At 28.5% G+C, this 13429-nt stretch overlaps 1 protein-coding gene across 5 annotated transcripts in view; it reads right to left on the reverse strand.

Annotated features, from left to right (window-relative positions):
* nbs (nibrin) overlaps positions 1-13429 on the reverse strand; it is a 92715-nt gene that overhangs the window by 51196 nt on the left and 28090 nt on the right. For 4 of the 5 annotated variants that reach the window (XM_085819822.1, XM_085819821.1, XM_085819823.1 and 1 more), the window contains 2 exons: positions 8957-9116; positions 8292-8395 (listed from right to left, as the gene is read on the reverse strand). In XM_085819822.1, coding sequence (XP_085675948.1) covers positions 8292-8395; positions 8957-9116 — 264 coding nt within the window. The remainder of the gene's footprint in view (positions 1-8291; positions 8396-8956; positions 9117-13429) is intronic. The other variant, XM_085819826.1, reaches the window with a different exon arrangement.

Consider the following 13429-nt stretch of genomic DNA (forward strand, 5'->3'; position numbering starts at 1 on the left):
AAATTATTGCTATGTGTGAAAGTAACTACAATATCAGACAAAGGTTTAAATAAGCCTCTTATTTAAAATGAACTTAGAACATAAAGGCATGTTCTGATGCTAACAAAATCAATTACAGCTCATGGTGACATAATTAAACAAGAATAGTCAAATTCAAACTAAAAATGTGGACTAGTGGTAAAAGATAATAAAATTCAATTTTTATTTAATCTGGCTCACTAAATCTATCATATGAGGAAATAGAAATGGAAAATTTATAGTAAAGGCTAAAATTATAAACGGGTAATTTACATAATAATAACTGCACATATCTTTGAGAATAATTTTCTTTATTCTTTCTTCAACACGTTTCCTTTTCATTTTAGAATTTTTGGATTTAATTAAGGATTTCTGTTATTCTAAAAAACACTAAATGCATTTAGAATGTATAAAAAAAGTAGCTAATCTTATTTCTTTTGTAATATGAACATTCAGGAGAAATATGAAATATATATGATAAAGGTTGTTTCCAGAGCTGGTGTGGCAGAATTTTTAAAATTTAGTGACATACCGAACAACAAAATCTAGAAATGGCAAAACTCTCAGAATTTAGAGCAGGCATTGGGAGCAGAATTTAAAAAAGCACTAGGCAGCAGAATTTAGAATTCATAGAGACCGCATCAAGTGGGAAAATGCCTAGTGCCAGCTCTGTATATGATGCATTAAGACATATTAATGAATATTTTAAATTGTAAGTTTTCAATTTCTTTATTAATAAAAGAATTACTTTGTATAATGCCTGCCCAAGTGATAAGATTAGAAGCATTTTTGATAGTTTCCATGCTTGTGTCTAGTGAAAAGCCGAGAAAATAAAGGGAAGATAAACATGTTAAGAAAATGACTCAGGAGTAAAACATTCTAATATTATGTTTTCATTGTCCTTCCAGGCGTTCTCCAAAAAGTAAGAAATTCATCGCAAACTTTCTGTAAAATACATCCATTACATGTTGACACCATGGAGACATTTTTCATTTTGTCACATATTTCTCGAATTTTCTAGAATGACAATGAAAAATAAAAATGTTTTATTTTAATGTTATTTTTTAAATATAATTTCAATATATTACCATTAGTTTAATGAAATTTATCAATGTTATGATGTTTTAAAAACAGTCGTCGAAAAATTCTCAGATCTCAGAATTAAAACTTTTCTATAGAAACTAATCTTAAAATCCCCAAAATGTTGGCAAGTTGCGAAATTTAGAACCGTTTAATAAAAGAATTCACATCCCCAAAAGCAAAAAGTTGTTTAAGAGCTCTTTATTATAAAAAATGAATTTCGAAATGCTTATGTTTCACTTCTTGCTTAGAAACTTGAGTATACTGTTATTTATATTAGAAATAGAACAAATTATAACCCATTCAAAAAATAACCATATATGTCAGTGAATCGCCAAAAATATTCCTCCAAAATGCTAATTCACACTCAAAATGGCAGTCGTAAAAACAGACAGAAATTTTAGATGATTAAAATTAAGGACCTTCTGCTTATTTTGGCCAAAATTAAGGACTTTTAAAGACCAAAAATCAATTCAAAAAAATTTAAGGACTTTTAAGGACTCTTAAGGACCATACAAACCTTGTAATATGATCATGTATCAATTCAAAAAAATTTAAGGACTTTTAAAGACTCTTAAGGACCGTACAAACCTTGTAATATGATCATGTCCCTACCGACCTCATTGATTGTACGAAGTGGCTGAGTTTTATATGTGGTGCTAGGCTGCATGCAGGATTTTGTTTTGCTTAGGGATACAAGGTGATTTTGGGGAGGGATATAAAAATAAAATTTTTAAAAATAGACTTATTTTATATAAGATATCAATAATTATTTTTAAGAATTAAATGTGCAAATACCTGAACCTTCCTCTTCTTGCATACGGTCCTTCTGTTGAGATTAACACTCTTTTTCGATATGCCATTTAATATGCAAGTTACATACACTTTTTTTATATTTTTTTACATAAAACTTTCATTATTTTTTCCTGTGGATGGCAAAAGCCATCTTAATTCAGAGAAATTGTAATTATTTTAACTTGTTACACAAATCAATACAATATATAGGCATAACAAATATTATTTAAAAATTTATCCACTTGAGTTTGTTGTATATTTCTTGTTAGTGGTTTTTTAATAGTTGTCTCCAAGACACAATATTGTTTGCATCTCCAACTTTAAATTCGAGCATTCTTCTCAAAATTTTTAATGCTTGTCGAGATTGCGGCTGTTGGTATAGCATCAAGATTTTCACTTTGGGGATCATTTTCACTAATTCCTTTGTTTTCTTTAACTTGATGATCATCTTTTGTAGCGAGTCTGGATATTTACATCAATTCCCATATATTCAAGGGGAAAATCTTATCATGAATTTCTTCATCGTCACCCTTGTCTTCTGGCAATTCTTCTTTATCTTTTAAGCTTAAGTCCTTCTGTTTGGACATTTTGAAGTACGACCAAACAACAAAAGCATGATGTGGATGGGTGAACTGAATAAACTGCGCAAGTAAAAAAAGGAAATTTTTTATACAGATACTACCTCACATTTTCTTTCTTTCTTTTCTTTCTTTCTTTTTTTTTTTTTTTTTATTTTTTTTATTTATTTTTTTTAATGATGCTTTCCCTCAACAGGTCTGAGCCAATTCTAAGCACCTCTTATGATCCACAACCACCCATGACTGGTTCAGATACAAATATTCTAGCATTTGTACTTCGACATGCAAAAGTAATCGACTTTGAATAAAATCACTAAACTCACTTGAGGATTTGGCTTTGAAATTTTAAAAGCGATTTGATTTTTATAAGCGGTAGCATTGATCTTATTAAGTGGTTATTTTGTAATGATATTGTCAGCCCAAAGGGTGTTAGCCCAGAAGGGCTATTAATTTCGTTTTGACATTTTGCATTGGTTCACTACAAATATCGGTTCACTTTTCAAATTGTTGCCACCAAATATTACAGTCCTGTGTTATATTTAAAGAAATTAAATGATGAAGAATCTGCATAAATGTATGTATGTTTCTCGCATTGTGATAAAATAATGGTACCTAGAAACGTCAAAATTTGAATTGCGTAATCTTCCACTGAATATGGGCATCTGAAAGCCTGAATGAAATTTGTTTTATTATCGATTTCATATTTTGTAACACTTTAATGAATTTTTGATTAATACATTCAACAATTTCAAAGTGAGCAAAGGCAATACTGTACGGGGGGAATTATCTCAAGCACGCGAGACTGTGTATCGAAAATTCTAAAGATATGCTCATTTAAAAATTATTTTGCAATATTGCTGTTGAATTGAATTTTATGGTAAGTGCAAAGAACATGATATTTAACCCTCCTTTGAGCATAATGTAAAATCTGAAAGTTTTCAGATTTTTAATGAACAGTTGATTAAGTGGTACCTGCTGTATTCAAAAACATCTATAGCTTTGAAGAAAAAAGAATTATAAGACATTATTTGTCAGCATAGAAAATATATAAGCATAATTTTAATATCTGCCTTTGTTTAGTTAATTGAAAGATTGTTTTTCATAAGTGATTAAAAGGACTTATTTCATTTCCATACTAAAAAGACTGCAAAGTTTTGTCCAGTTCCATATTTCATTTACTTACTGTTTGTTAATAGTTAAGATATTAATATATTTTTTTAAAAAAAGTTCGCATCTGAAATGCTTTTCTGAGTGAACTTGATGGATACTATTGCTGTGCTTTTTAATTTAGTCTGATAGGTGTGTTTTTCACTTATTCTGATGGATACTATTGCAATTTTTTAAAATTTGATCTATTGGTTGTTCTGTTTCTTAAAATTACTATACAAACAACAAATTGCCATTAATTATGGAAAGCCCACTTCTTCAAAAGCTCAAGAGATGCTGGCTGCATGCTGCAAGTATACAAAGGAGTGATTCAAAAGATTTCACATAAATGTTAAAGGTAGGTCAGAAATATAAATACAAATTTTTTTTACTCTTTACTATTCTTCTATTTTTTTTTTTTAAATTACTCTACATAAAATAAACAACCCTTAAGATGTTGATGCTGCAAGAGTAAAAAGCTTCTGCCTTCTTTAATTTTTACAATCACATCTTATCCCCAGTGATCTCTTCATCCAAGGTTACTTCAAAAGCCTTGTCTGTAGAAATTCCCTGACCTCTGAATTTCTCACAGTTGAAGACTAACACTAAAATTTGGGGGGAGGGGTGTACATCAGAAATAAAAGAATAATTCAAATAACTAATATACCATTAAAATAAAATTATATTATGCATATACAAACCAATCAAATTCTAGAAATGTATTCAACACTATTATTTAGGTCAAAATTATCATTTAATTAGATGGTATTTTTATACATTATATTGTACACACAAACTTTCTTATTTAAAAAAAAAAATCTCATATGGACACCACGACTTCTTTGAACAGCCTAATTAAATTATACACATTTTTTTGGCAGCAATTCACTTAAATTTATTCCCTCAAATTTCATTACAGATATATTTTTAATTCAATAATTTTTATGTAGAACTGAATTAGTTCTACATAAAAACTCAATCTTCATTAACAATTGTAAAATACAGAAAAAAACCTAAAACACCAAATGCAGTTAAAACCAGTTAAAAAAGATTTACAACTAAAATTAGAGTCTATGCAAAAACAAGCAATTTGACCAGTGGACAAGAAGACAGAATTTTCGGTGCACAAAATTGAAAGTTAATTTTTGGCCCCATTGGGTAAAAAAATTCTGAAGTTGGTGAACCAACTGAGTTAATTCACTATTCTACTAAGAGTTTCAGATGTAAACAAATGGTACCCTCCTTAGGCTTAGCATCACTTAAACTTTTAAGTTATTGGTAATTCTACTACTATTGTGTACAAATTAACTAAAGGTATAAAAATCTTAGCCAGAACATAAGAACAACATAATTCAATCACTTTTAAAACAAAAATCACAATTTATCAACATCTGAGAATAATAATAATAATAATAAAAGTGAGCTCATCAAGCCTTATACCAGAGTGGCAATATCTACAGTGGCTCCCAAAGAAAGAAAAGAAAAAAAAAAAAAAAAAAAAAGTTATTTTCCCTTAGTCTGTATTTTTTAGGATATCTTGCAGCATTTAAGACAGCTTTCAAATGTCTGGGTTCAGTTCACAAGTTTTTATTTATTTATTTATTTGTAATATCAGTCAGTATTTTGTAGGATACCTTGCAGCATTTAAGACAGCTTTCAAGTGTCTGGGCACACAGTTTACCAGTTTTGGTTTGGTAATATCTACATCAATATTCTTCCATCGTTCCTGTTATTAGTCCGGTTTTCCTTTTTTATGTTGTGTCTTTGCACTTTAACCTTCAATTCTCTCCAAATGTATTCTATTGGGTTCTAATCTAGTGAATGGACTGTCTTTTGAACTTGTAGACAATTATAGACACACCAAAGGCGAACGTTGAGGGTCTTGTGCTTAGGATCGTTATCCTGATAAGAAAAATGTTGTTTCTAATACCCAAATTTTGGACAGATAATTTTAAATTATCTTTTGAAATATTTAAATAAAGAGTACAGTTCATTATGCCATCAATAAATACTAAATTACTGAATCCTGATGCTAACATGTACCCCCACACAAGCATACCTCCAACACCCTGCTTTACTGTTCCAATTAAGTTCTTGGGATTAAGTTCCTCATTTTTTCTCTTCATATGCTCATTGGAACCAAAAATGTATTTAGCACTTTGGTACACATATACAGGTATACAAAATTGGGAGAATTAAGAAAGAGAAATTTTAATTGCCAAAAGTGTCCTTTCTTTCTAAACTGCCAACACCCATTCTTTTTCAAATGAAAGCCAAAGGTGGTTTCACTCTTCTTCAAGGTTTTTAATTTTGGATGAATTTTTTGCAGCAAAATCTAACTACTTGGCTTATACTCTGACAGGAGTATACAGTGGTAGTTCCTTTTTCTCTTTCTTTTCTTTTTTTTTTTTTTTTTTCTTTTTTTTTTTTTTTTTTAATTGCAAAACTAATGGATTTTCCAGAGATTATCAGGTTTACTAGGTTAAATCTTGCTTTGAAGAAATATTATGCTTTGGAAATATTTTCTATAAAGACAATCAGTAGAAAAGTGACTTACATAGCACTCGGTGATAATAATGCAGTATCTATAATGTCTTTAAACTATCAAAGATAGTTTCAGACAATTAAATGATTGATAATTTTTCTTTAGTACATTTACTACTAAGAATAACAAAATATGAGCCTGATACAAAATAGTTGGTATTAAATGTTCACTAGAAAAAACTTCATTAACAAAAAATCAGTGCTGACAAGATTTATATTTATAACTTTGGGAAAGATGCATAATTTTTTAACTTAATAAAATTCTGGGATAATTAAATACTGTATTTACTCGCATATCCCCCACTTTTTCTCTTAATATTTTGTAAAAAATCATTAGAGGAAAAATTTTGTGAATAATTAAATTTCTTACACTCAGTTACAGTAAGAACATAACAAATGAAAAGCATTCATGGATAAACTATTGGTAACTATTAGAATGTTATTTATTTAAAAGAAACTTATATTCCAATAAGAATACATAATAATACTAAAATTACCAGTATCTAATCATTATCTTCATTACTTTCTGTGCCATGAATCTCACCTGTTCTAATTACAGTCTACTGCTAATCCTTTGGCCTTAAATCATTTAATGCTGTTGGAATAGCTGTCTACGTCTTCTGCTATAGCTTGCAATTCATCAGCTATATCACCACTGTCATAGTCTTTTTCACTGTTCAGTCTGTCTTTCCATGTGCAAAATTTTCATAATCATTATCAGTCTTACATATTGCCCCCCTTTTCTTAAAAAACTTGTAATTGCTTCAAGTCAGACCCTCATCAGTCAAAATCACCTAGCAAATCAATTAATGAAACAAAAACAATCACTATGTGGATGAATCCATTTGAAATTTTAGGAGAGTCCACTTTCTGAACACCATGAGAAAATGGAAACTTCTGTGAATACTTAAAAAAAAAAAAAAAAAAAAAAAAAAAAAAAAAGAATTAAAGAAACTTGTGTTAAAACCAAGGAGAAAAATATAAAAGTAAATATGGTATTTTTGTCAGGTTTTCTCAATGTTTAAAATTAATTCTAATTAGCTCATCAGCAAATCTCTAAACATTTAAAAATTTTTGACATGAATATAATTGAAATTTCACTACAAGTGGTTATAAGTATTCAAAGTTATCAATAGGATGAATAATCTAATCTGCATTGTTAATATTCTTAAATTTGACTAATAATTGCTTAGCTAAAATGCTAAATACAATATAAATGAATTAAAAAATAGATAATGCAAAACCCAGACCACTGAACTTGCTCATAGTCTCTCTTATATTTTAATATGCATTTTAGGAATTGATAATGAGTTTGAATATAATTTAGTTTGAGCTACAAAAAATTACATTACAATGCATTATGGTCAATAAAACTTAAAACTACTAATTTCTCAAATAACAGATTTTAGACGGCATAAAATTTAATACCAATGTGAGCTAATAATACTAACACCGAATAATAATAAATAAATACTTTGCTGTAATAACTTGGGGGGGGGGGCAAAGATGATAATGATCTACTTAAAGGATTCAGATTTTAGCATTACACTAGAGGATTTATTATTTCCCCCACTCTTGCTTATATTGCAATTTTTTAATCTTATTATTATTATTTTTCAATCTTAATATTACCACTTCTACTAACATTTTTTTTCTTTCATCTTTTTAATTTTACTATTAAATATCATTTTCTTCACATCTATGCCACATACAATTCAATAGCAAAATCACAAAATTTTTAAAAGCAGCATTTGTTTAGAATTCCCAATACAGTGTTTCCCCTATTTGCAACATAATATTCAACAGCAAAACCCCAAAATATTAAAAAATAACATATCTTTTGAATTCCAAATAGAATATTTAGTGGTGTGATACTTTGTTTTATATTATATTATTTCTTTGTGATAAAATACATGGTGATAACATCTGGTGGCAACAACATTTTATTTGAAAAGTGATACAAGAAAAAACTGAAGATTGAGACTAATAGCATCTGTGGTGCTAAAAGAATCTTTAATTATTTTATATTATAAAATATTTCTGTAACAACTTTTAGTTTAATATTAATATTTACTAGAAATGGACAATTATTTCTACATAATACCTGAAATAATTTTATTCCATACTTACTTATTTGGAGATATGACAGTTGATGTGCTATGTAAACTTTTTTTCAGTTCTTCAAAATATTCAGGTTGAACAATAGGTTTAGCAGAAACTAAACAGCAAAGAGCCTTAAAAATACAGTTGATATTCTTATATTAAACATGCATTACATAAAAAAAAATCTCAAATTTTAAGCAGCAATAATAGTTTTGCATCATTCAAGCATTAATAATTATCTCACAAAGACTCAAGAGTAAGATTACAACACAATAAAATTGAAGAATTTTTTTATCAATATTTTTATTAAAATAAGAAAAATGTAGATGAAGAATAGTAATAGCACCATCATTTCAAAATATGCTACTATTTTGCTTTACTTTACAGTTTTTACATCTAAAGATCACTTAAAAATTTTTTACTTTTCTAACTGACAATACTTGGCCTTAAAACTGCTAATCTTACCTCACCTCACATGCAGATAAGTTTACTCTTGATTGTTCAAAAAGCCATTTTATATTGTACTTCTGCTGTGTTTTTTAATTTATAATTTATATATATAAATTATGAGACAAAAACCAGAAAATTACAATTTTAACAGAATTTTAAAAAGTATTTATATTACTCTAATCGTACCAATGTTAGTTTCAGAAGATATTAAGATAGACAAAAAATAAGAAAGAAATTACTACCTTTACAGTTACTTTAACTTCAGACATGACTAGATGTGTACAAGAAGGCTGCCATTCAGGTACAAAATGCCCCCCTAAATTATGAACAATTATCTTCAACATTCTTTTAGCAGAAACCTCTAAGCATGAAGTAGTAACTATCAAAGGCAAAGCACAGACCCTGCAATGTTGATTTTATGACATAACTTTTATATATAGCAGGGAAAAATAATAGCTTTTAAGCAGAGAAGGAAATTCTACAGCTTTGAGATACACATTTAAAAACATATTAAAAATCAGAGTACTTTTCCGTTTCACTGGCACAAATCTCACCAAGCAGATTTTATTGGCAACAACATACCGTATACAAGTATACACATAAAAAATGTTAAATGTTAGTTCTAAGAATTTTTTATTTTGAAGACATAAACATTTTAATATAGTTTAAAATTTTTTAAAAAGCTAATAAATAAAAACAATAATTTTTTAAGAAGATTTTAATTTAAGAATTTACTATGCTTTCATGGTTCAGCACCCTGATTCGCCAGTTCACATCATGTGGCCCCAAGTGATCTAATCTCACATAAACTATGCTACAAAAATCTAATTATCTTAGTAATTATCTACATTAATTTCAAGTTAAATCTTAATTTGGAATAGTTTAAATGCAGGAATTATTTCAATTCGTACAAATAGCTTACTCAGAAATTATGTAAAACTGCAGTGCTGTACTTCGCTAGTGCAGCCTCGTTAGAATTGATGAATTTAACCATTGACTTTGCTTTCTCTATATTTTCGTCTTCAGGTGAGCGGTCTGATTGCATCCTTATTGACTTAATTACCACGAATGGCCTTAGGGCATAAAATTGAACTATCTGGGTAAAAATTTTATGTAATTGTATGCCAGTATTGAAAGAAACAATCAATCTGATAAAAAAATGGTTGTGACTTGTTTTGAAGATGAAGCTTAAAAGGTTACCAGCGAAGATATTCCGTTTGGCATCAGTTACACCATTATTGATGACTTTATCACCTGCGCCGACAAAACAGAAAAGTACCAAAATCAGTTTAATAAAACTAAACAACTAACTGAATGTTGAATATAGTATTGAGCATGTAGATTGTGTATATCAATGTTTAAGCAGCATGCAACACATTTCTTATGAATGATGTAAAAGAAATAACTGGCACAGCTAGATATCTTAAAAGTGGTTGCCAACTTACAACAACAAAGAGGAATTAAATAAAGCTGTTGTCAGTCCTTAAGGCACAGAATGTTACATTTTACTGAGATTTTCTGTGAAGGATAAAATTTTGTTACAGATATAACATAGATGTTATAAATGTTTTTGACACTGTAAAATTTGTGACAAATTAAAACGCTGTTATAGAATATTTTACCAAGAGTAATGCAAAGTTAATAAGCAGAGTTGTTAGTGGATATTTTTGACATAAGGTCTGATATTTTGAGAAGATTTTACAATTCTGAGAAAGTATTTTGCAAATTTTGAGAAAATTAAACAATTTAGAGAAATAATTTAACAAAATTGGATAATGTTACAGATGTCTCATTCTGTGATTTCCTGTCCTTAAACCAACAACTTTTTCTTATTCCCATTATTCCTGTATTCTCCTTACAGTAATCGGTTTAAGCATTTTGTTTGCTTTGTTTCACAGAAAGATGTTTTAAATTTCTCAACAGAAGGCAAGCAATATTAGCAAAAGTTATTTCACAAACTGCAGCACTGATTTCCCTTGTCAGTAACATTTTAACATAATTTCATCTGAAAATTTAATAACTGAAAACAAAATTACATAACAAGACTGCACAAGTTAATAATGTTTAAAAAAATATTTTTAAATGCATTAATGGTGAAAATTTTAATATGTACATTTCTTTTTGCAAGAATTTTTTTAATTTTTGGTGTGAAAGGAAAAATTAAGTAAGAATGGAGAATTATAAAAACTGAATAATATATGCAATATCAATAAGTGTAATGTAAAATTAGGCAATAAAACCAATTTAAATTGACATAGATTTTAAATGAAACTTTATTCATTTTGAGGACAACTGACATATTTAGAATTCTGTACTCTTAACCCTCTGAGCGGCCAGGTTTTCGCTAAGAAAGCACAAATTTCCCAAAACTACTATGAGGAAAAATTTATTTTATTTTAATTTTTTTTTTATTTTAATGTAAAAACTCTCCTAGTATTTCATACCTGGATTTGTTTTCTTTTGATATATTGCCTTAATTTCTTTGACATATTTTAATATGCACATATATATACGTTCTTACAGATATAAAAAAAAATATTGTAGGCCGTATATTTATGGCCTTGCCGCTTAGAGAGTTAAAGAAAACATTTACAGTGTGGATACAGCCAACAGCTAAATAAATAATGAAATCAAAAGAGGAGATGAAATGAAAATATTAATGAGATATCATTCAAAAATTTAATTAAACAGAAAAATGAGATAAAACAAAAGCTTAAGATATTAGAATTTTGAAAGCATTGGGGAAATAACTGGTCAGAATTAATATTAACTATAGCAGGTAAACAATGAATATAAAAGGCTTCAAGAAAATCTAATTTACCATATGAAGAATGTCTATAACAATTACATACTTTCATATAAATGTTTGCAAATACTCAGCTATAGCATGACAACTCAGAAAATAGCTTTGGTCTGCATGAACTTCAAAATGAACCAATCTGTATGAGGAGGAAAGCTTGGTAGTTAATAAATAAAGCCAGGTGCTAACTATTTAAAAATATATGTGGTTACTCAAACTGTTTATATAAAATACTTCCTCCACAGCAATGAGCATGTGCTAGCTTTTAAAATTAAATTTTCTCAAAATCAGAAGGAATTAGGAATGGCTGGTAATAATAAAAATGCTAAATGAATTTTTTCTCTAAAATTTTGTTATTCTAAAAGTTGTATAAATGTAAATGTTATATACCAGACGTTTCCATTAGGATTAGTATTGACTCATTATGGTATTCACGGGCAACTAGTCAGCGTAATGAAGATACCATTAATTAAAAAAAATTATTATTGTAAAATTGATAGTTGTTTATTGACATAAAGCTATATCATAAAATAAGAAAGAAAGTTATGTTCAAATACAGTACAAAGTCTTTAATCCAAACATCCATAATCCGGAATGATCTATGATTCGGACCTCAAAGCTACAAACTTTCTGCGCATGTGTAAACGCATAATGCGTTTATGCATGCGCATAATACGTTTACGCATGCACGTTTAATGTATAATGGACGGTACAAGCTAGGCTAAAATTATCTAATTATCTATTTAGTTAATGTTGGAGATTGCGCTGTTCCTTAATCTTCTAATTGGATTCGGTTTATTATTTTTTGCAGACTGTTAGAGCAATTTTATAAAAATTAAACTTGAACTTTTGATTATGTCAAAAAGAGTTTCTAATTCTGGAGCTGCCAAAGGATCTACAAAACGAAAGCATGTTTCAATGTCAATGAAACAAAAAGTGGAATTGCTGCAAAAAATGGATAAAGGCATGAAGAAAGTGACAGAGAGGTTAGTGAAAATGAAAAAATTTTGATTGACAAGTTAGTCGGTATTCTCGGCACAGCAATTACAAGGCTTGAACTGTGTAACTGAACAAGTAATGATGTCTGTTTATAGAATTAAAGAGACAGTATTAGCACATAAAACGAAGCAACTTAAACAACTTACATAAAAAGAAATGTTTAATAAAGTAAAAAAATAAATATTAAGCTTTTTTTTTTTTTTTTTTTTTTTTTTTTGTAAATTTTCATGCCTTTTAGGTCATAATTGCTCTTTATTTCATAAACTACAGTTTCATATTTTTAATTGTATAATTTCTGCATGCCATCTTACCAGATTTAAATTGCTGATCTATAATCTGGAAAAACCCCTAATCCGGAATCGCCAAAGTCCTGATGAGTCCGGATTAAAGACTTTGTACTGTATATATTAAAACATTTGTTTAAATATACATACAAAATAAATATATAAGGAAACAAATATTCAAAAACTTAATAAACAGATTTTAAAAAAATGAACACTTTTTTTTTAAATACATAAATTTTGTATGCAAAAGGTGTAACAAAAAAAGTAAAACATGGAAATACATACACAAAAACAGAAAACACACACAACCAAAAAGTACAAAGAATGCAAAACTTCACCAAATTGCTTTCAAGACATTGCAGATTTGAATGCATTATCATCATGACTCATACAACCACAAAAGCAAGATGCATTTTGTCTCAATGTTACGATGCTAGAGTTGATTGCATTGAAGAAGAATATATTCAAGGGCAAGTCTTACTGAAAACACATGTGTACATTAAGTTTTGGGATTTAAAAGTCAGACAAGAGAAAATAAAAGATGTTATCAAACCAACATTAACACTTCCTCCTTCTTAAATGACATAAACTGGTCCTTGTTTTCTGCAGCAGCCTTGGCAAGAATGCTTACT

This window comes from Stegodyphus dumicola, chromosome 7 (genome assembly GCF_044657685.1).
Source record: "Stegodyphus dumicola isolate Sdum_Otavi_A_Nest chromosome 7, ASM4465768v1".
Lineage (NCBI taxonomy): Eukaryota > Metazoa > Arthropoda > Arachnida > Araneae > Eresidae > Stegodyphus > Stegodyphus dumicola.